The sequence below is a fragment of the Canis aureus genome, chromosome 2 (assembly GCF_053574225.1).
Source record: "Canis aureus isolate CA01 chromosome 2, VMU_Caureus_v.1.0, whole genome shotgun sequence".
Taxonomy (NCBI): Eukaryota; Metazoa; Chordata; class Mammalia; order Carnivora; family Canidae; genus Canis; species Canis aureus.
This window is the reverse complement of record NC_135612.1, coordinates 49,923,386-49,948,003: the sequence shown is the minus strand read 5'-3', so window position 1 is coordinate 49,948,003 and position 24,618 is coordinate 49,923,386. Positions and strand designations below refer to the sequence as shown.

Here is a 24,618-nt window from a genome sequence, read left to right as displayed (position 1 = left end):
AAATAGCAGGTGTGCTCTCCACCCTCCACAGCAGACAGGCTAGGTCACCCTGAACCAGTCACCCTGCCTGGAAGCCCAACACCACCTACCCTAAGACAGGCATCAAAAACTGGTAGCTAGTATTATCTTTTTTTTTTTTTTAAAGCTATTAAAATATTTCTGTTTAAGGGGTGCCTGGGTAGTCAGTCAGTTGAACGTGTGACTCAATTTTGGCTCAGGTCATGATCTCACGGACCATGATCTCGAGCCCCACATCGGGCTCCACGCTGGGCAACGAGCCTGTTTAAGATTCTTTCCCCACCCCCCTCCCTCTCTAAAAATAAAATTAAAAAAAATAATAAACTTAAAATGATCCTGTTTAGGTCACTCAAGGAAAAGAGATTCTCAATACTCTACAAAGAGCTTCTGTGGCAAGACCCAGTTGAGCTTGGAGCTAAAAGTTGCCTTTGGCACTGCAGAACTGAAAAGATGAGAGAAGGGAAGGGAAATGCAGAATAAATAAAAACACAACAAAAAGCACCTAGCTGAGAAGCAACAATGTTAATTAACTGCTAATGCTCCTCTTAAAAGCATCTAATTCCAACCTTTTTTAAGTAGACAAGTCAGGAGGTATTTGTGCTCATTAAGTTGGAGAGCTTTTCTGTACGCTCCTTATCACTGTATAAAGCACCCGTACCCATGGAAACGAAATACTGCTACAGATAAACAACTCTGTTGAAGCATGACCCAAGAATTACTTCATTTCCTATTAAGCTAAAAGTGGCACACATCCCATCCGGGCCTTCTCTTTTGAGGATGAAACAATGGGACTTTGTTTGACCAACTATCCAAAAAGGAACCCTGAAAGTGCTTGCTGGACTAGCCCAACCCAGTCCCACTCAGAGGATGTTCTTTTTTTTTTTTTAATTTATTCATTTGAGAGAGAGTGCACACATGTATGTGCATGGTGGGGGAGAGAGAAAGAGAGAAAAAAGAGAGAGAATCTCAAGCTGGGATTCTCCACTGAACACAGAGCCCCACACAGGGCTCCATCCCATGATCCTGAGATCACTACCTGAACTGAAACCAAGAGTCGGATGCTCAATCAACTATGCCACCCAAATGCCCCCACTCAGATCATGTTCTAAGAGAAAGGCTGTGGTAAGAAGTCAGTGGTAGAAAATACAAAAATAATATATTTTATTACTCCAGTTTGGCATGAAAGAATTTAAGAAGTGGCTCTATGGGGTTAAAGGAAATGTTCAGTCTTGAGGATTATATGCAAAAAAAGCACCTAATGCTAGTTTTTGGTGGTCAAACAGTAGATGCACAAATCTGGTATGTGTAAAACATCTCTTACATGTAAGAATATTTAAGCAGAGTGGGGGAAAAACAATAGGCACAGTAATTTCATCATGTACATTTTCTGAGGAAAAGGGGCTAATTAATACTAAAAACATGACCCACCAGATTTCAGCCTATTACTATAAGGTAGTGTTTCTCAGTGTTTTACTGTCACCCCCCCTCCCAAGGAGCCTCTGTAGACATTTTTCTTTATTCACTACCACCCCATCTAATGAAACTTTAATGCTATAAATATATATTTATTTGTACATGTGTACCTGTGCTTATATAGATTAAGACTTTTTGCCCTTCACCCCCCCCCCCCAAACCAAGAGCCAATTTTCACTCCTGTGGCAGGGACATTGCCTTCACTATAACTCATGTGGCTAAGAGTCCAGTGCTATACCCTTAGTTCCAAGTATACAACGTCCACATAAGCACTCCAGCTGGGACAGTAGACAATGGGTATTTTTTCCCTTCAATTGGTCCTCAGTTTGTTTTTCCAGGATAGCAACTACATGTACTGACTAGCATTGGGCCAATAATTTAAGATTTTTAAAATTATAATCACACCTGTCTAGGGATCACCTAGATAGCAGGAGTGTTTTAGAATGGGGAGACTGTAACAAAGTGTCCAGTAGAAAGTAACAGATTCCTTCTCCATGGAGGGAAGGTCTGGTATTCTGTGATTAGGATGGTTTAAAGTCTAAAAATTCTTTCCAAATGTGTAATTCAATCTGGCAACTCTGGACATCAGCTACTAGAGACAGGTCCTGGTTCACAATAAGTGAAAGACACATCATGATCCACCTGTAGGGCTATTTACTGGGCTGGGCTATGATCACTGATTTCTAATAAGTCCAAAAGGAATTCTGATCACAGCAAATGGTTTCTTTTTCTTTTTTTAAATGACAAATCTAAGTACCTTCCCCTTGATGAATGAGAAAAATACAAGAGCTGAGTCAAATTTTAGGTCAATGAATGTAGTTTTCCTAACAAGAACCTTTGCTATAAGTTCTAAAAGTAAGTAACACATGCTGAAAGACAACTGTATCTTATGAAAGACCCTGCACCAAAGCCTTTCAGAGAAATGGGATGCAGCATCCACTGAACATCCTGTCTTATTTCCATTCTGAAATCATTGTTTGCTTGGTTTAAATTCATATTTAACGGGCAGCCTGGGTGGCTCACCAGTTTAAGTGCCTGCCTTCTGCCCAGGGCGTGATCCTGGAGTCCCAGGATCGAGTCCCACGTCTGACTCCCTGCATGGAGCCTGCTCCTCCCTCTGCCTGTGTCTCTACCTCTCTCTCTCTCTATCATGAATAAATAAAATATTTTTTTAAATCACATTTAACTAATAAAAATGAACACAATAAGACAGTACTCTGTATCCCCCCCAAGAATTATCTTCCAATGATACTCAGACTTCTTTAGATTACTTACCAGTCCTACATAAGTCTTTTAAAGAAAAACCTCAGCTTCATCTCTAAAGGAAACTTCCTGTTTAGTTAAAATGGGATTTGGGGTTGGATTTGTTTCATACACATAGAAAAGAATGGAATTATTTTTCTTTATTACAAAGGCAATACCTTTTGTCTTTAGAGATGTATTTCCACTCAGGCTGTATTTCATAGCAAATTATATTCTCAACCATAAAACTCATAGGTGTTTTGAATGTAATATTTTATCTTATTGTTTGTCTGCATCTAGTGTTAATCAGCACACAGATGGCTTTATTTTCAGGAGAGAGGTCATTTTTTTTCAGTCTTCAAAATGCTTTTATTAAAAATTACTATACATGTTTTAAAAAGTAACATATTCACTTGTAAAGCATTTGAACAATACAAAGGCAAATAAAGTAGAAACCAAATTTTCCACTTAACTGCCCCCACCAAGATGCTACTACTTCTGTTGTACTTACTTTCTTAAAAAGGGTTAATCATACCATACATATCTACACCTTCTCAATGGCACACACAGACACACAAAAGATTACTTTAAAAAGTCTTTACAACTTACAATTAAACACACAATTCATTGTAAACTTCTCATTGGAAAACAAAAGAGGAAAAACAAAAAATAATCTTGGTATCTAAGTTAAGTCTTTTTAAAGGACACAGTTTACAAATGTTTCTCCCTCCACCCTCAATAACAAAAGGTTACAGACTAACATCAAGAAGTAGCTGCCTTTTGAAGGTCACTCAATCATCTGGTTTTAGTAAAAACTAAAATGTTACAAGACACTAACAGTGAAACATGCAGAGAACTCAAAGAAAAATCAGAGCCACCAATCTGGATCAAACATGACATTAAAAGCAAGAAGAAGACACAAAGCTCTTTTTCTTCTCAGAGTCAACCAAAGTGACTAGGACTAGCAGAGCTCATCCCACACGTGAGCAGAAAGGGTGCACAGACATCCCTCCCAGCAGCAGCTGCTGCAAACAGGCTGTGCACATTTATCCGGTGACTGGGATGCACAAAACAAGCACAGACTTTCCATTAAGAATTTTGACTACTCTGACACTGCCCACAGCAGACAGGAAATCTGAGGCCATCAATAGAGCTAACTGATACATGGAAATCATCATAGGTAGCTCTGGCAAGAGCATACGGACTCCCGCCCCCAAGCAAGAATTCAATTGAAGAAGCAGAGCAAACTCCTTTTGCATTTTTCAAAAGGGTGTGTGTGTGTGTATGCACACACACACACACACACACACACACACCCATGTGTGCACAACTTTTATAGAAGAGTGGCTTCCAAGAACCAGGGAGAATTCAGATAAAGTAGAAACGCTCTTCCATCAAATGGTAGGGGTTCCTAGAACAGCCTTCTTAGCAAATATGTACCAACAAGACATGCTAAGAAAACCCATGCCCTCAAGAAGCTGACTTTAGTAGAGGCAGATAGGAAAAAAATAAATAGAAGATATAATGTATCAGAAGTTGGTAAGTGCAATGCAAAAAAAAAAAAAAAAATTCAGAGAAGGGCAAGAGAGAATAGAGGGGAGGTCGTGTATTTTTTTAAGGAGGCTCCACACCTAGTGTGGAACCCAACAGGGCTTGAACCCCAAGATCAAGATCTGAGCTGAGATTAAGAGTTGGTTTAACTAAGCCCCCCAGACGCCCGTTGGAGGCTGCTGTGTATTTTTATAAGATGGACAAGTATGGCCTCACTGTGGTGATAGCTCAGTAAAGAGCTGAAGGAAGGTAAGGAACAAGTCTAAGATATTCCTAAAAACAGACTTAAGGCAGTTTAATTCTGGACCAAGATATTAACTCCATGATATCAAGGAGAAATTCAAACTAAACACCGTCAATGCCCCCCATCCCTCCACCTCCACAAGTGACTACAGCAGATATAGCAACCTCACAGGACGAGTGAATGGAAAGATCTCACATATACTGACCACAGCAACAGGGTCTACTGAGGAATCCAAATTTTCCACTTAACTGCCCCCACCAAGATGCTACTACTTCTGTTGTACTTACTTTCTTAAAAAGGGTTAATCATACCATACTTATGCTTATTAAATAGGTCACACAGCTTCTAAATTCACCAGCAAGACCTCACTGCTACCATGCATCTGTATCAAAGGTTCACATATTAGAGTATGGCTCTACATTCCGTTTGGCCTGCTTGTATGAGAGGGTCTTGCAGGGACTCTAAACCCGTCGCCTCTGCTGTGATGGGGCACCTCCTACCATCAACCTGAATGACCTTAAGTGAGGAGCAGACCCTGCAGGCCAACTGGGGTGAGAGGGGGATGACAGCTTATTGGGCCAAGTAAGCATGACAGGGAACACAGGAGGTTCCCGAGATCATAATTTTAAGGGAGAATAGCTGAATAGTAGAAAAAGGAGAAGGCAGGCACTAGGACTTCAGGCCACACACAAATAAATCAGGGATGATTTCTGAGGATTTGGACCAAATTAGTACAATATCCACTCTAGTTTGCTGGGGCCAGGCAGGGTAAGGGTCCTGAGTCAGTTTGTGAGTACAAAAGGACACACAGGGATGGGTGCGGCTGGGAAAGAGGGGTGCAGAGATATATAAAGAGGTTTAAAACCAAATGTAAGAGAAGAAATGGGAACTAGAGTTCAGAAGGACATGCTGGAGATCAGAAAGGGTCTGGAACATACAGAACCCCAGGCTGTCATCCAAGTGCAGTGGGCTTGAGAAGCTAAAGAAAGTGACCGCCTGCCACCCACCCTAGTGTCTGTACCAGGGAAGGTGTAAGAGCTGCCAGGGGAGCTGCCAGGCATAGCCCTGTTCAAGGGGCTAGACTTCCTGGTACTTGTGACTGAGGACAGCAAGTAGGCCACAGGACTACATCCTTGTCCTATCTGTCCTCTACAGCTACTTATATGCTTTCTTACATGTGAGCACACACGATCATAAACACATGTACCACCCCTAAGTTTAACTCCTAACCTCTAAATCAGGAAGGAATAAGTTTATAAAAATTACCACCATTCCTTTCCTAGCAAGAGTCCAGTCAGGCACTAACTGATTCTACTCACTGAGAAGCTGTTTCTCACCATCACCCACACATGATAGAGGTTAAGCAATGGTGATAATGGATGGCACCTGCTCCAGAGCAGACTTCATGTTCCAGATAAGCCTTTTTGACATGATACCCAACACAGGGAAACAAGATGATCAGAGCTTTAAGTTACAAAGGAGGATATTTAATACACTTTAGAAAAGAAATCAGTATCTATCCTGAACTCCAAGTTAATTTCCAATCACCGAAAGTGTGTGTGTGTGTCTGTGTGTGTAGGGGAGATATTCATAGGAATTGTCAAGAATCTTTAAATTCTACAGTTTTTGAAGTCATTTTTACCAAGCACGAGGATAAATACAACTTTCAAGTGTCATAAATCCCAGTCCTTGACTGTAATATAATTTCCAGAAGCTAGTGGGTATCAGACATGAGTTCATTTATATTAAATGGTGCAGTAATGGAAGACTGGCAATTTGATCCAATACGAGTAAGACTAGATATTAAAAGTGCTTCATAAAAAAATAAAAAATAATAAAAAATAAATTAAAATTAAATAAATAAAAGTGTTTCATAAACTAATAATTTTTTACACCATCTATTTCAACACAGGGGAATCAATGTTCTATAAAAACACTGTAAGGGGATCCCTGGGTGGCTCAGCAGTTTAGCGCCTGTCTTCGGCCCAGAGCGTGATCCTGGAGTCCCAGGATAGAGTCCCACATCCGGCTCCTTGCATGGAGCCTGCTTCTCACTCTGCCTGTGTCTGTCTCTTGTGTCTCTCATGAATAAATAAATAAAATCTTAAAAAAAAAAAAAAAAAACCACCGGTAAAAAGAAATAGATCAGTAGGAGCTAAGGCCACTTTATTCCCTTAAAGAAAACAGTTAACTGTCAATATTTCTTAGGGGCTCCCTCTAAGTGTGCCCTATTTTGTATTCTGATGAAAACAGTCAACTGTTAACTTTGAAGCCAGATCAATTAAGGAAAGCAGCTCATCTCCAAATACAAATCAATACACATTCAGATGCCGGGACAGACAGGTTAAGAGACAGCCATTATTTTAGGAGCCATTTCTGGTGGATATAGCAATGCTTTCATGACATTATAAAGCATTTTTAATAACTACATATCTTCCCCCCTTTTAATTCTGCTAAACTTATTGCAACAGTGATTAAGCACTCGTTCTACCATGAACTATAATTTGTTAATTTGGGGAAACTTTGGCTTTTATGAAACATTTTCAGGTGTTTCCCTTGCAGATACTGAGCAATGTGTTACTGTGTTTTACCTTTGCTTTTGCCACTGAGATATTCAGAACCAAATCTGTAGTCACAGCATGGGAACATTAGAATTTGCATTTTCCACATGTTTTAGTTTTCCCCAAATCTCAACATTCTAATAAATTAATATTTTTGCTGATCCTGAGTTTTATCTTTCAAACTTATGACACCATTTTACTTTGTTAATTTCTAGTGAGGCTCAGATTTTTGTGGAACAAGTAATATATAAACAAAATGTTTTATTTTAATGCATATTTAAAATAAAGATTTGTCAAGGGTTTTTAAAATAAAGATCAGACAAGAGTTCTATTGCCCTGATTCATTCTTTCCCTCGCTCCACATTAATGAACATAAAATAAACGTATTCGAGAACCAGTCAAGGCCAATTAAGATTCCACCCAATACTTACCAGGAGCAATGGTCTCCAGCGTATCGCCACTGACCTTCCGAGTACTTGTGCAATGATAAAGGGTGGAACCCGAAAATACCAAGTAAAAAACTACATCATCCTCAACTTTGTCCTCTTCAGCCAGCAACACGGTAACAACACAATCGCCCTAGGAAAGGAAAGACAGAGTCAGGTTCCTCTTCAGAGTCTATTTTCATAAAACATCAAATTTAAGGGAAAATCAAATGTATTGTCTAATCTGTGTCCCACTCTAGTAGGTTATACAAATATTAACACTGACCACTTATGTGCCCGGAAGTACCAAAGGTATTCAGAATACAAAATGACCTGAAAATTAGATCTCTACCCTCCTTAAAGCCTAGGTTTTAGTGGAGGTGGTTAGACAGATAAGTAAACTAACAAGGTAATAACAGCTTTGGATATTTACTTGATGAATGGCTAAAAAAAGAAATCCAAAAATAAGGCCAAGAAGATGGAGGAGGCATATTGAATAACTACATTCTTATACCCAAAATGCCCCCTGACCCATATTCCAGTGGCAGTAAGAACTCTGAATCTCAGAAATCACTGCCAAACCCACTCATTCTCCAACAAGAAGAGTCTCCAATGAGCTGGCCTGGAAGTGGAAGAGTGCAAACAGCATACGCTTGGGGTCCAGTCAAATCTGGGTTTAAGTTCCACTTATAAAGACTACTTAAATTCTCTAAATCCCATATTCCCTGGCTATGTAAAGAGACAATAACTTCTCTTCTTATAGCTAATATATGAAAACTCTTAGAACACATTCAGCTCTCAGTCTATGATCATATTCTTTATCTAGAAGGATGGGACACTTTTCCAATTATGTGTTTCCTGACCATCTGGAATCCCTACTATTCTTTACCCACCATTCCCTCAAATCCTTGGAATCAGACAAAAATCTTGTGTCAAAACTTTTGTCCACGACTTTGCAACTATTGATATCTTTGTCATTTATTTGCAAATACTCTTTCTAGATTTAATTGAGATTAGTGTCTAAATAAATATATTCTATAAAATATAGTCCTACTATTCTCCCAATCATAAATATTATACAATTCATGTTGTCAACATAAAAGATTTTAAAGCACTGAGGTTTAGTATTATCTAAATCTTAATAATGTACTATGAAAAATAAGGAAAAAAGAATAATGCACTTTTGAAAAATCAATTTAGAGAAAACCAGGTTACTTTAGCATTAAATAGGGGCAAGAATGGTCCTACCTTACACGTTTTTTGTTTTGTTTTGTTTTGTTTTTCCAATTTAGGTACAATGAAGACTATTAGAGAACTATGCCACCCTGTGGCCACAATTTACTAAACCCAGCAGCACAATAGAGTAGCAGGTAGTGTTTTATTTAACACTGAAAACCAAAAATTTTAACGTCGAGCTTAGGATCAAGTCTGTTAGCAGAAATGCTCCAATAGGTTGATTCTGGAAACAGAATTCAAAGTACTTCCCAAAGTCCCAAATGTCCCCACCTCTTCATTTATCCCCAGTGTATTGTGCAGTGCCCTGAACATGGGTAGGGGCTCCAATCTGCTCAATACAACATGTAAGAAGTCAGAATGAGCTACAAATAAGCTGTGACTTCCTATAAATGCTGAACTGGAAAGTTCCAAAGCACCCTACCACAAGGAATGGCAGAGTTAGTAAAACAGAATTCATTGGCTGCAGTCACTACTTAGAATTATAGTTAAGACTCATGTGTAAGTCCCTTTCTTGGAAAAATTTTTGAAAAGCTTAGGTTGGCAAAATATCTAATACCCTTTTGCATGATAAACCACAATCAGCTGAAATGTCTGCAGCACATGAGAAGAATAAACTTCTCAAGGTATTGAAATACCATTATAACCTGGAAAAAAAAAATTGTGAAAGAAAGCTCTAAAATTTCATCCTTTAGAGCACAGGTTGGCAAGCTATGATCCATGACCACAACTCAGCTCTCTGCTTGTTTTTTGGTTTTGTTGTTGTCGTTGTTTGGTGAAAGGTTTTATTATTTTAGAGAGAGTACAAGCAGGGGGAGCAGCAGAGGAAGGGAGAAGCAGGCTCCCCAATGAACTAGGAGCCCAATGCAGAACTCATCCCAGGGCATCTTGACCTGAGCCATAGACAGACACTTAACAGACTGAGCCCCCAGGTGCTCCTCCCCTTGTTTTCAGATGGCTCAAAGGCTGAGAAAGGTTTTCACACTTTTAAGCGATGGGGGGGAAAACAAAAACAAAAGAAAAATACCTTTTACCATGTGAAAATTATATGACATTTGAATTTCAGTGTCCAGACATTAAGTCTTCTTGGAACCCAGCCACGCTCACTTATTTCCATGCGGTCTGTGGCTACTTCCACACTACAGTGAGCCACAGCAGAGTGGATGGAGCGGTTCCCATGGAGACTATGTCGCCTGCCAGCCTAAAGTACTTACAGTGTGGACTTCTACAGGGGGGAGAAAGTGTGTGTGGTTGTTTTTTGTTTTGTTTTGTTTTGTTTTTTTCACTTAGATACCTAACCTGGAATTCTAAGGATATATCTTCTTTCTTAAGATCAAGGATTTCCTTTCTATGTGAGACACAACATCTTGCTAGAAGACTCTGTGCTCAAGATACTAAGTGATATCTGGGATGTCCTTTTAACTGGGGGCAGAAGAGAGGGTAAATCCTTTTAACAAAGCTTTCACATCAACTTCTTTCTTCATTCCCAAAAGTAAATAAGCTTTAAACTGCTCTCATAAGCTTCAATAGTTTAATGTTACATCAAACTACCCAAAATATTAAATAGAAGGGAACACAGGATGCCTCGTTCACCTCAAAGCTACTTGAAATTCAGATTCCACAGGCACCTGGCACAAAAGGACCTGTTTTCCCTGGAGGAGTACCCTCAGCACTGTGGTCAGGTCCCAGGGAACAAACAACCCCAACAACTGATGCTCTCACTTGGCAGGTTAGCGACACAACTCCTACTCCCTGCAGCAGCCCTGCACACCTAGAGGCACTGCAGGTGGACTCACAACATTATGCTAGTACAGTGGTGACTGAAAAATCAGGATGAAAAACACATTTAAGTAAGAATTTTTGTGGAGGTGCTTGCTTTCACCACACCTCCCCTGAGGAATATTCTGGTACGTGATTTCATGGCTCATGGAAAGACATGCCCTATGGAATGAATACACAGGTCAATCTGGCTATCCTGTTAGTAGGTCTGTCATGCATCTAATGACAAGAGATGAACTTACTAATAACCAGGGCAATTTCCCAGATGTTCTTGACTAAAGCCCCAGGAAGAGAGGCATCTAGATCTCCACTCCTCCAGAAACTGAAGAAACAGAGTGCTCTCCTTACAAAGATACCTTCCTTGCTTCTTCATTAATGGGAAATGTATCCTTGAACCTCACAGTTTTGTCAGGGTCTTGATTATTTTTCCAACAGATGACAAAAGACTAATAGAAAAAGACAATCTATAATAGGCCCCATTTTGTAGGTATAAGTGATCCCCCAAAATATGAATGCACTGTAGTCCTAAATGCCACCCATCACTCAATTATTTGCCAAAAAAATTTTTAAATGGCAGCTGTGACCTCAATTCTCCCCATCTTTAACTTATGTATATAGTAGATATATATTAATGGTTCTATAATCACCTATATATTTTTATTAATAACTAAAAATAAAATTTTCTTCCTACTCAGATTTCTAATCTGGAATTCAAAGAACAGATCTTCCTCTTGTAGATCAAGGATTTTCTCTCCACAAGAGACCCAACATCTTGCTGACAGACTCTCCATGCTCCAAGATATTAGTTATGCCTGGGGCCCTCCTTTAACCAGGGACAGTATCTTGTTTACGGAAAAATGGAACAGGCAAAGGAAAAGCATCAGAGCAGTGGCAGAAAGGAACTACAGTGTGGGAATGGACAAGGCCTTGCAAACAGGGGAGATGTTAGCTGGAGATGAGGGGAATGAGATAGTTAGGAAGTTTTGTGGGAGGAATGGTCAAAGAAGGGCCAGCACTGATGTCTCAGCTGCCAAGACAGTGTCAGCCATAAGGTTTCTAGCGGTGGGTCCAATCAGCAGCAGATAACTGCAGTTGTATGCTGGAACTGGCTTGGACAGGCTCATGAGAGCCAACTGCTATGTTTTTAGGAATTCTGCAAGCTACTTGTTAAACAAGCCATTATTAAATAAGCTCAGAATTAAGTAAATTATATTAAAAATATGTAATAAATACTCAAGGTTCATACCTTTTTAATTATTTTACCACGGCTTCCTGTTACCTATAATCTTGAGGTTTACATCTATTTTATCTCTATGACAGAAATTCTATCATGATGGTGTGCTACTACGCATTTTCCCCAGCACACACCCCTTGCCAACCTTGCATTCAGTGATGTGGCACTGACAGCTTGAAATCAACAATAACAGGAATATTTATACCACTGAAATTGCCAAATGCTACAACAAATCAGGGCTTTTCTTTTTCCTTTTTAACCATCACATCAAGAATAGATTAGCAGAAGGGGACAGAGGAAAAGTGAGACACATTCTATAGGGAAGGCAAGGACATGACATGGCAGGCCCAATCTAGGTAAATGACTGCTTATGAGAACAAGAGTGGAGACTGGCCATCAGAGAAAACCCAAGGCAAGTACAAAGTATCCCAGGTCCATGGATAACAATGCTGCAAGAATTCTGCTCACGGAAGATCAATATTATTACCACCTTAAGTCAATTTGTTTTCTAACTTTCAAATCTGGTTTTTAACATACAGCAGTAGGTAAGAGGATGGTCTCTGAATCACAGCCATGGCACCTCACTTTGTTTAACCTCTTGGGGTATGTTAAATTCTCCGCCTTAAGAGAGGACAATCATACTTACCTCATACGGTTTTAAGAATTAAATAACTGATAAAAGTGAAGCACCTAGCGTGCCTGGGTGGCTCAGTTGGTAAGCATTTGACTCTTGATTTCAGCTCAGGTCATAATCAGGGTCATGAGAACGAGCCCTGTGTTGGGCTCTGTGCTCATCGTGGAATATGCTTGAGATTCTCTCTCCTTCTCCCTCTGCCCCTCCCTAGTACACATGCTTTCTCTCCCTCTCAAATAAATACATACATACTTTTTTAAAAAAGTGAAGCACCTACAGCAGTGCTTAACACATAACACATGTTCAACAAATAATTTTAAGTATAATGTATATGTATAATAGTTGACATACAAAATGGTGACTATAGTTAATATACAGTATCCTATATTTCAAAGTTGCAAAGAGAGTAAATCTTAAAAGTTTTCATTACCAGAAAAAAAATTTGTAACTATATGTGCTAAACTTATTGTGGTAATCATTTTATAATATATACATGTCAATTCATTATGTTGCACCACTAAAACTAATACAATGCTATAAGTCATTTGTATCTCAATAAAGAAATACTAGCCATTATTATTTATCAGAATGTAAGCCCCATCTTTTATTCATTGTGAATAAATGAATAAAGTAAAGAATAAAAAGTAATAGGTGCTCAAAACACAACTGAAAAGAAAGAAAACACCAAAACCTTACTAGCAGGTATGTACTCCCAGATGGTGGCTGAGGCCAATTTTAATGTACTTCATGGTTTTCTTGTTTTCCTATACTTTTTTTAAGATTTATTTTTGAGAGTGTGTGTGCACATGTGAGTGGAGGGGGGGGGGGAGAGAGAGAGAGAGAGAGAGACAATTTCCAGCAGATTCCCAGCAGAGCGGGGAGCCCATGGGGCTCAATCCCACAACCTCAAGATAATGCATGACTTGAGTTAAAATGAAGAGTTGGACACAACCAAATGAGCCATTTAGGCACCCCTCTAATATTTTCAAATACAGATGGATTATTTTTAAAAGAAAAAAATTCCCCATTTTTTAAATAATCTACTTACTAGCAAATTAAAGGGAAAGCTCGTAACCTGGTAGATACCACCTGAATCAAGTGATCAAAAAAGAAAACATTAATAATAATGAAACAAACCAGTACCACTCCTGATGCCACCCACTGAGGACACAACAACACAGCATCCCCCCAAAAAACGCATAACCTCAATCTAGTCATAACTAGACATCACACAAACCCAAGTTGAGAGGCCTTCTATAAAAAAAAACTGGCCAGTATTACCCAAAATGTCACTAATAAAACACAAAGATGGAGGTACTGCTCTGGATTAAAGAAACTGGCCCACTAATGTAACTCATGATTCTGGGCTGGAAGCCAAATGGTAAAAGCAAATTGCTATATTAAGGATATTACTGGGACAACTGGCAACATCTGAGAAAGACTTACAGGTTTAATATTGCACCAATGTTAAAATTCCTGGTTTGGTCATTGTACCCTGTTTATATAAGAGTATATATATCCTTGTTCTTAGGAAATACACAATGAAGTACTGGGGTAAAGGAGCATGATGTCTGCAACTTACTCTCAAAAAACGAAGAGATAATGATCAAGCAAATATGGCAGCATGTTACAGTGAATCTGGGTTTAATGTAAATGTGATTTCTTTGTACCATCTTTGCGATTTTCCTATAAATTTGAAATTCTTTCACAATAAAAAACTTCCAAGAAATAATTTCTCAAATAAATGATTTATGTAACCAAATACTCAAAGTTAAAAGGTGCAAAATTAAATTACATTTCTGAGGCTGTTTTTTGTATCCTGAAGACATATATTTAGTAAAGATATTCTTACAGGGTTCCAGAATTATGAATCATAACAATAACTGCCTTTCATTTAAGAATCTTAAAGGAGTTTACAGGACTTCCAAATCAATTGCCCAGTTTGCCAAAATAGCAAGATTTATACCCAATGTTCATATGGGGAAAGTGAAAGGAGATAACACAAAGTAAATATTGAACATTAAAATATTATCTTTACATGAGGTGGCAATGATTATAGTACCAAAAGAGTTACTCCAAAGTGAGTCCTTGTACAATTCAGTTATTTGCATTCATGCAATTAGTTTCATTTTCTCCTTTAAATATAATATAGGCAACTGATAAACCACTTTGCCCAATCATTTCCTAAAGGAACCAAAGATTGAGAGTCTTGGTTTCATAGTCTGAAACTAAGTTTCTCTCTCTCTTGGAAAATCAAGGCAGCTAGTTTTCAATTTCATTAAAAGTTCACACAACAGAGGGCCACCTGGTAACAATGAGCATACGTCCTGCTTAGCTCTTGGTCACTATACATCCTTATCCATTAAAAGGAACCAAGATTGCTCCAAGAAATAACTGTTACCAGGCATAGGGTCAGGATATGTACAAGAGGAGCCTGGAACATCTTGTTTGACAGAAAATAGGGAAGTGCTCAAAAAAGAAGAAAAGAAAAAATTTTGGGGACATGCTGCACATTGAAGTGGCTTCCTCTGTTCAAATATGGACAATCTGAAAACCAAAACAATAAAAAAACAGTAGCAAACTATAAGTAATTTAAAAATAATAAGTCCTCAGTCTATACTAGCACCAGATAAATGAATTAAACAGGGAAGGGAGATTCCCTGCAGATGACAGAATGATGAAGGCTGACCAGCAGAGAGTGTTAGAGTAGAAAAATAATCACTTTGCAACCAAACTGGTAAAAATTCACTCTAGCAAAAATTATCAATTATCAATCTAGGGAGAAATTCTGAGGAGGAAGGAGATGTTTACAGTGTCTTCAAGTGTCTCCCCACAGACTACTTATTAGTTGCAAAGAAGAAAAACTATAGTATTTATTCAGTGAAGAAATCTACCAATACTTTGACAGGGTAATCAAAATAACCCAATCAGGACAGAGGAACACTGTGTACCTCCAGATGAGATACTCCAAATGAGGACACAACATGATCTATGTACCACTCTGGCCAAGAATGCATCTAGTCACAAAGAAACATCAGAAAAATAAAAAATATTCTTTTGAAGAAAGGAAGGGATTACTGTATTCTTCAAAATTGTCAACGCCAGAGAAGATAAAGGCCGCAGACATGTTCTGTGAAGAAGGCTAAGACACAGCAACTAAAAGCAGTATCTAACCCTACTGCGTGATAAGCTGACCCTTCAACAACATATAGCTGACCCCTCACCAATTCTCACCCACCACTGTGGGCCCAGTCAAAAAACCAAATACAACTTCTGACTCCCCAAAAACCTAACTACTAATAGTGAGAACCCCCAGAAATCATTTATCACTGCCATATGCAATTTATTGGAGAGCCCGACTGCTCCTTCAATGATGCACCTGGGGCGCCTCTGGCAGAGTTTTAAGTGGCTACTGGCAACACATGAGCTCAAGACAAGAGCACCAGGAGGTGCCTCATGATTCAATACTCATCTTCATGTTCATTTACATTTCTCTTAACTACAAGTGGTGCCATGCACAGTCTGAATGTTTGTGTGCCTACATTTGGATAAATGGTTAACTCTTTCTAATAGATTTGTGAATGTTATGGTAGTAAATGATAAACTAGGATCTAGAAATATTTTATGCATTCATGACATACCCAACTTCTTAATTTTTCAATATTTCTGGGCTACATGGTTCATCTGTGAGTATTTTCAAATTGTAGCAAATCTCCAAAAATTTTTCCAATATATTTTATGAAAATAAATCCATGTGTATCGGTCCATGCAGTTCAAAGGTCAACTATACATACTTCCCATCACTGTATGAAGCTTGTGGATAGCGAGAACGGTGTCCTTGTATCCACTTCACACAGTGGCTACCTAGCACAAGAAGTTTCTAAAGACCTATATCAATGAATAGAGGTGGCAGAGATCAGCTCATGGAGAATATTAACAGCAAGCCAAATGATTCATACTTGGACCTGTGTGGGCAAGGAGAAAAAAGGAGAGCCTTGTGTTCTCTGTATTGAAAGAAAATTATGGGGAGAGGGGTGGAGGGTGACATATTAACAGCAGCAAACATTCTAGAAAGGTTTTTATGCTACAGCAGTGCCCTAAAGAAGGAAAAAGAGAATAGAGGTGAGGAAACCACGTGGGGGAAACATTACAAAAACAGGACTTAAGGAAGCAAAAAGAGCTTAAACTGCTATGGTAGTAAGACAATCTGAAAAGAAATACATGTGAGAAAGGCATTCTGTTGAAAATAAGTTGATGAAATACAGTAGCTGACTAGCTGGGGGCTGGACAAAAATAAACACGACAAGGGGTATCTCATGAGGAAAAAATAGAGGGAAGAGGCTAGGGGAGTGATTTGTGAAAAAGAGGCCAATTAGCTTTAAATGTCAAGTCTCACATATCAGCAGGTGACACACACCCAACAGGTGGCAAGAAGGTTAGGCTGTCAGAAGAGGTCTGGGCTGGTGAGGCGGACCTGTGAGCCAGCCGTGGGTGCGGACAAGCTCTCCGTGTTGCCGAGAACCAAGGTCTAGACCCCAGTGTCCTGCTCGGGAGGGCAGGAGCAGAAACTGGTCCTAAGAAATGAACCAAATAAAACAGGCCAAGCAGAGAAGAGGAGAAATCAGAAATTAGAGGGCAGATCAGTGGTGCCCAAAGAGACAAGGACTGGACCTGCAGCAAGAAAAAGACTGAATCCTAAGCAATCCTCAGGGTGGGCAACAGAGGACAGACTTGAAGATGGAAGAGCAACAAACTTGAGAACTGCTTGCAGTTTGCATGAGGCCCAGCAGTAGATGGGCCTCTGTGCAACACACTCATCTCTCTTTACCTGTGCCTCAAAACCCAGAAACAGGACCTTGTGAACCCAAGAGAAACCCAAATTCATGTGCCACCAAGAAAGATGACAAGACCATACTGTTCTTTCTTAATGGCAGCTACAACTGAGCCGTCTGCAGTTTTTCACTGTATTTTCTCACATCTTCCAAGGAGCTCAATTGCTAAACTAAAATAAATATCACTTCCTAGATTCCTGATAGTTCATTTACACCAACTAAAATATTTCAGATTTCTCTCTTTACCCCATCTTGTTGTTAATAATACCCTCAGTAACTAGGAAAGCCTTTCAGGATGATATAATCTAAGCAAAACACAACTGTTAATCTACACCAATTTCATAGAAAGCAAGGTTGAATGAATAATAGTTAACAGACTTTCAAATAACATTGCTATCAAATATACAAAGGACTATTAGCCATTACTGTTGGGATTATTTTTGAAATATAAATATTTGAAAATATGCACATTAAACATTAATGTTGATATGTAAATTAACCCTAAAATGTTTGTAAATATTTTATTACTTTAAAAATTCCCTATGGGGCACCTGGGTGGCTCAGTCAGTTAAGCACCTGCCTTCTGCTCAGGTCAGGATCCCAAAGTCCTGGGATGGAGTCCCGCATCTGGTTCCCTGCTAAGCTGGGGGTCTGCTTCTCCCTCTGTCCCTCCCCCTGGCTCGTGCTAATAAATGAAATCTTTATACAAAAGAAAAAGAAAAAGAAAAATTCCCTTTAGGAGCAGCTGGGTGGCTCAGTCAGTAAAGCATCAGACTCTGTTCTCAGACCAGGTCTTGATCTCAGGGTTGTGAGCTCAAGCCCCACGTTGGGCTCCATACTAAGCATGGAGGCCTACTTTATTAAAAAAAAAAAAAAAAATCCCTTTAGCATACATTATGTATATATATTTTTCACTGTTTTTCACCTCTAGTATAAAATTTCTATTCCAGTTCATCAAGTAGATAAGTGAATTAGTAGAAACATAATTAATCTGAATTTGTTCGTTACCTTCCTTTCTGTTCTGTTCTCATAACCACAGCCCAAAGTCATTCATCCATTCATGCTAAACAAGCACCCAGGGCCTTCTGCTTAATATTTTGTCTCTGCTATCAACCATGTACCAGAATTATAAATACTTCCTGGTGCCTGCCTTCCAGGAGCCTAGACAGAATGCCGCATCGTAAGTGATGTAATTGGCATCTCTAGGGGCAGCGGAGATGGATGCCCAAACTCTGCCTTGAGGAGAACAATCAGGAAAGCTTCTGTGGAGAAATGGCTATGCCCAATGCTGCTCAAGGTTCAACACAGATCCTCTTTGGCAGAAACATACATTCTGAAAGCTAAGTCATTTATAAGTGAAGCAAGAGAAGAAACTGGGACACTCAACATCCCTTCAAAGGGCCTGATATACAGTAAGTGCTTAGGCAATGTTTGTTGGGTTGAACCAAAAACATTTCATCCTTCTAAAAAAAAACAAAAAGTGTTACACATAAGCAAAAATACTTAAGCTTGTTTTGCTTATCCCTTCCTTCAGTTAGTTAAACACTGGTTGGGCGCTTGGGTGAGGTACTACAGCAGATACCAAAAATACTAAGACATGACAATTTAAATGAACCAAGTCTTTTTAAGGGAGAAAGAAACAGAAAAAGCAATGATTATAGCTGTAGAAAAAGCAGTGCAGGAAAATCAAGGATCAGGTACTGCAGGTGCTTGCTGAGCAAAAGTCTGGGGAAGGTGGTTTCCCATAGGGCCATCTCAAATATGGGCCACTGGAAGGAGCCACAGCAAGAATCTTCTCTTGCCTGATTTCATATTCTGTTTGAAAGAGAAGATAGTTGCAATGAGTGGGCAGGGGTAACATGTGGGAAAAGGTGAAAGAGGCTACAAACTGAATCCAAAATCATTCAGGAAACAGAGGTCAGATCTGAGAGCTTCTGAACCCTGAATATTATAATGAAGTCAACAAAATATCATATATTAGCAAACCTCAAAGAAACAGCAATCTTGTATTTCCATCCTTGTGAGCACCCTGAAATACCATTCCTTGGCCTCCCCTATACTGAAATTTACTCAAAAGGAGAACACCACAGGGATGCCTGGGTGACTCAGTGGTTGAGCATCTGCCTTTGGCTCAGGGCTTGATCCTGGGGTCCTGGTGAGGAGCCTGCTTCTCCCTCTGCCTGTGTCTCTGCTTCTCTCTGTGTGTCTCTCATGAATAAATGAATACAATCTTTAAAAAGAGAGAGAGAGAGAGAGAGAGAGAGAGCGCACCACAAGCTTTAATTATAGGAGGACACATAAGTTACATTTGTGCTGCATAACTTACCAGAGTGTTCTAGATAAATAAAGGACAAATTTACGAGGCAGAGTCATAGCAAAGCAGTACTCCAAGCATCTAAGAACAAAAATAAATACATGATGTTGCTGTCAAGCTAGAAAATAGAAAGTCTACCAGAAGGGGGGGAAAAAAACCCAAAGCCCAATCACTGGACAGTGCAATTTTACTGATTTTTTAATATCTCCTCACAGTAGCTTGTATGATTTTCAGAAGAGCTAACATTTTCCTGGCAACTGATACCATTGCAAAACAGAAAGCATGCGCCTACACATATGCACATCTTCAATTTTACTGAGCACCCACCATTTCTTAAATGAAACATGCTAATCTAACAGTATCACCACAGGATAGTGAAGTAGAAAAACCATGGGCTCAAGAATAAGAGTCACTTAGTAGCTATAAACCTGATAAACACATGAAGTCCAGTGTGTTTGTCAGCAAAAGGAATTTTTTCATTACAATATTTAATGATCATCAAACAGGAGTCAAGCACTCTTAAGAAGTATGGAATAAACATGAAACAGACAGGGCTCCTGGTCTCACAGAGCTTATACTTCAACAGGAAAGACAATCCAATTCAAAAAGTAACATCATGGGCAGCCAGGGTGGCTCAGCAGTTTAGCACTGCTTTCAGCCCAGAGCCTGATTCTGGAGACCTGGGATCACGACCCACGTTGGGCTCCCTGCATGGGGCCTGCTTCTCCCTCTGCCTGTGTCTCTGCTCTCTGTGTCTCTCATGAATAAATAAATAAAATTATAGATAGATAGATAGATAGATAGATACATACAAACATACATACATCAGGGGAAAAGTTCCATTACCAAGAAAAGGACAGAGTAGAGGGCTAAAAAGTGTGTCTGAAGTAGGGGAGAGAAGCTATTTCAGATAGGATGGTCAGGGAAGGTTACTACAGGAAGTCACATTTGAGTGGGAACCTGAAAAAGGCAAGCTACATGTGTTCAAGGCCTAGAGAATGACAAGCGCAAGGCAAGCATAAACTGACATGTACAAGGAACAGCAAAGAAGGCCAGTAAAGTAAGCAAGCACTGGATGGGAGACGAGGGTGGAGTTTGGATTTTTTTTTTTCCTCTGTGCGATGCCAAGCCACTGGAAGGTTCTGAAAAGAGTGAAATCATCACTCTCCTTGGAATGACTTTACCCTTTGTCTGCCTAAATCAATTCCTACATGTTTTGAACAAACAGGACCCACCTGAGGAGTAATGTGCCATGGTTTCTGCATAGGAAACACCCAAGCAGGAGACAAGGCATAAAGAAATGCCAAAGATTTCAGCCTTTAGCGTCCATGGAAAGGCATGGAAGGTTAGTGACATTATCTGCCCCGTGCACTTTTCTACACATGGTTGGAAGATCAAACATAATCATGAACAACTTTTATATAGCATTAATAATCATTATTCTTCAAGTGGAAGAGAAAGACCTCTTCCTCAACCATCACAAAGAAATATGAACTCCTCTGCTCCAGCTCCCGTACCTATCTTGACTTTTTTCCCCATAGCACTTTTTACTAACACATATATTTATTTGCGTGTGTGTGTATATATATATGTACACACAATGTATACTTATATATATACACGTGTGCATGTGTGCATGTATATATACAAATTCTAAGAGTACTTATATATGTATATATATAAATTCTAAGAGTACTTATACATATACATGAATTCTAAGAGTACTTATATTTTTAAGTATTTCCCTGAATTCCTACTTTCCTCCTAAATATTATGTAAGCTTCATGAGGCCAAGGGTTATATTTGTTTTTTGGGTTTTTTTAAAATATTTTATTTATTTATTTATTTTATTTATTTATGACAGACACAGAGAGAGAGAGAGAAAGAGAGAGAGGCAGAGACACAGGCAGAGGGAGAAGCAGGCTCCATGTAAGGAGGCCGATGTGGGAATTGATCCCGAGACCCTAGGATCACGCCCTGGGCCGAAGGCAGGCGCTAAACCGCTGAGCCACCCAGGGATCCCATATTTTATTCAATGCAACACCACTGCTTAAAAGTGTAAATGGTTGCTAAAAGTGCTCAATAAATATTGGATGAATGAATGAATGAATGAATGAATCCCTAACCTGATTCTCTTTCTATGAATAACCTTCTCTCTTCAATTCATTTAAATACTTACGATGATTGGATGAAAAATTAAAAGATCTAAAATCTAATGATCTAGCTATGCCAACTTTTTAGGTCAGCGGTCCTTAAAAAGTCACTTAAAAATAAACCAACAAGAAAAACAAAGCAAAAAAAAAAAAAGTCACTTAAAATAGAACTAAGTTCAAAAGGACAAGGGACAAGAAAAGAATACAAGTGGCATCCTCCCTATTTATTTAACCAAGGGGCTTTACCCTTCTCTCTCTCTGAAGTGGAAAAATATTCAGAATCTCTCCATTCCCGTCATAAGAAAGCCCATGTTCCAGACTGGACAGCAAGTCTGTTTATAAAGCTGTTTACAAAGCTTTCCTTAAAAGATACCCCAAAGTATCTGAAGTAACATAACAGAAATACACTGAGAAATGTACTGACTTTTGGCATAAACTAAATTCATTCCATATACATAGACTATGATCTCAATGCTAGAAAATATTTAACAATTTTATCTGAAATTTAAACTTAATTTTTATTTCTACCAGGCTCACCTTTTGCCAGGTAAAGATACAGGTCAGTGAAATCCCTACCACTTGCCTTCTTCATTTTTAATCATACATCTATATTCCAGGCAAAAGCATCCCCCTTCCCAGTGGGCGCACAAAACTTTTATTTTAAATACTACTACTACTACTACTAATAAAAAATAATACTGTTTTCCAGCTTCATAATTTTCCAACACTAAGAGACACAGATTCTTAAAGGTTTCCAAGCACCACCTTTTTGGTCCATTAACACAAAACCAGTAGATGGCGCTCAATAAGCCTGTTGAATCCTTGGTGCAGAGTAATTTTAGGGACCATTCTCCAAACTGGGGAAGAATCTGGAAACTTCAGCTAGAAAAGGAATCAAATTACAGAAAAGTTTGGAAATCACTGAATATATGGTTTCCTTAATGGCAAGTGTTCTTTAAAACAGAGTTTTTCAAAAATCTAAATGAACTTTTTGTTTCAATGCACAACTAGGCCTCTTGGTTTACTCTTATTAGGCAAAACTAAATTGATCAGAGGGTGTTGGCTGGTGGCTTAAAAACAAACAAACAAACAAACAAACAAACAAAAAAACACCTCTCCCTCCCACAAATGTTTCACAACTCTCTGGATCAGCTAGAATAATGAGGCCAACACTTAAAGAGACAATCTCCCCTTTGCTGACAAGACCAGCCATTTGGTTAAAATGAAGAGAATATAAGGATTTTTATTCTTGATGGAAATTTATTAAAAGGACTGAATGCAAGGGATTACATAAATCAGTCTCTTGGGCTCCCCAACCCACCCTCCCTCTCTCCATCCCATGGAGAATGTATGGGCATCCCCATACATTCTCTCTCCATCCCACAGAGCAGATGACTGAAGTAGGGAGAGACATTCTGTAACTTCAATCTACCAGCATGACTTCTGCCCTCACCCACCTTGCACACTTACTCACCTAGCTTCCTGGGTTACTCCATGGTCAGTTCTCTAGGCTTTCCTCTAAAGTCATCCATGAAATTGGGTCTCCAGGCCTCTAGGCTAGCCCAATCCAACAAAAGAGAAAGTACAAAAGTCTCCAGAACACAATCTGATCAAGTTACTGTCCAGGAACTCATGGATGGCCAACAGGATTACATCCTAACTCCTAAGCATGTCCCTTCAGTTCCTAGTACAAAAGGCCTTTCCACGACCTAGCCCTTACCTTTCTCTCCAGAGAAAGGCCTCCTCAAACCCTCACTACAATCATATCAAACCACCTGCACGTCAACAAGACATGGAGATGGGATGCCTAGGTGGCTTAGCAGTTGGGCGTCTGCCTTCAGCTCAGGGCGTGATCCCAGGATCCCAGATGGAGTCGTGCATCGGGCTCCTTGCGGGGAGCCTATTTCTCCCTCTGCCTGTGTCTCTGCCTCTCTCTGTGTGTCTCTCATGAATGAATAAATAAAAATCTTAAAAAAAAAAAAAAAAAGACATGGAGATGTTTAAGCTTCACTCTTAATGCTTGTGTCACTACTTGGCCATGGGGCTCCCTTTAACTGTCAAACCCTCCTGTCGTCTCATGATTACAATAAAGCATGAAACAAGAAAAGACCATGCTTTTTTTGTTCCTGAGTAGGTATCTGGTCTCCTTCCCTAATCTAACCTAGCATGCCTCACCCACTGCATGCAGATCAAGATTTCCTCCACCTCCCTGAACCAGCCCCATGAGGGCAATGCCTAGGGAGGAGAAACCAGCAGGTCAAGTTCAACCACACCTGGTCAAATCTTACTCCTAACCCAGGATACAATCAACCAGGAGACCAAGGGATGATACCCAAAGCTGGCAACTGGGTCACTGTCAACTGTATCAAAATTAAGGTAAACTTCCAATACAGAATGGGAGGCACTGCTTTGGAAGGCAGGGCCACAGGCTTTGCAATCACATGACAAGGAAGACCAGCTTCATTTGTCACTAGCTTTGTGATTCTTTTAGGGACCATCTCAAATCCTTTCTGGGAACTGCTAGATCATAAACTTTATGAGGACTGAAACTGCATCTATTACATTCATATATCTGAAGTGCATGAAACAACAGTAATGACTTTTCCTCAACTGCTAACTATATGCCAGTGCTGTTTTGTCTTACACTAATTAGTTATCATTTAACCCCCTCAACAACTATATAAAGTAACCACCAGTATTTTAAGAAGGTATGCAAAGTATGTAGCATACAGAAGGAACAAAATAAATGTTCCCATTCGTTCCCAATAAAAATATCCCATACTTCAGAAATCTCCAGGTCTTTCTTTACCTTCCTTTACAGCCTCTGCTGGTAAGACATTATTTCTCAAAGAAAGCCTTAAATAAAGTTACAGGTTTTACTATTTTTTGGTTTTATTTAATTATGAGTAAAGAATTTTAACTAGA

The 24,618-nt window shown here is 39.3% G+C and overlaps 1 protein-coding gene across 13 annotated transcripts in view; it reads right to left on the bottom strand.

Annotated features, from left to right (window-relative positions):
• The window catches only part of AKAP13 (A-kinase anchoring protein 13), a 320,707-nt gene that overhangs the window by 192,587 nt on the left and 103,502 nt on the right, over positions 1 to 24,618 (bottom strand). For all 13 annotated transcript variants that reach the window (XR_013364374.1, XM_077871282.1, XM_077871307.1 and 10 more), the window contains exon 3: positions 7,521 to 7,668. Coding sequence is in view for 12 of the 13 variants with exons in the window: in XM_077871282.1 (XP_077727408.1) it covers positions 7,521 to 7,668 (148 nt within the window). In the remaining variant the exon portion in view is untranslated. The remainder of the gene's footprint in view (positions 1 to 7,520; positions 7,669 to 24,618) is intronic.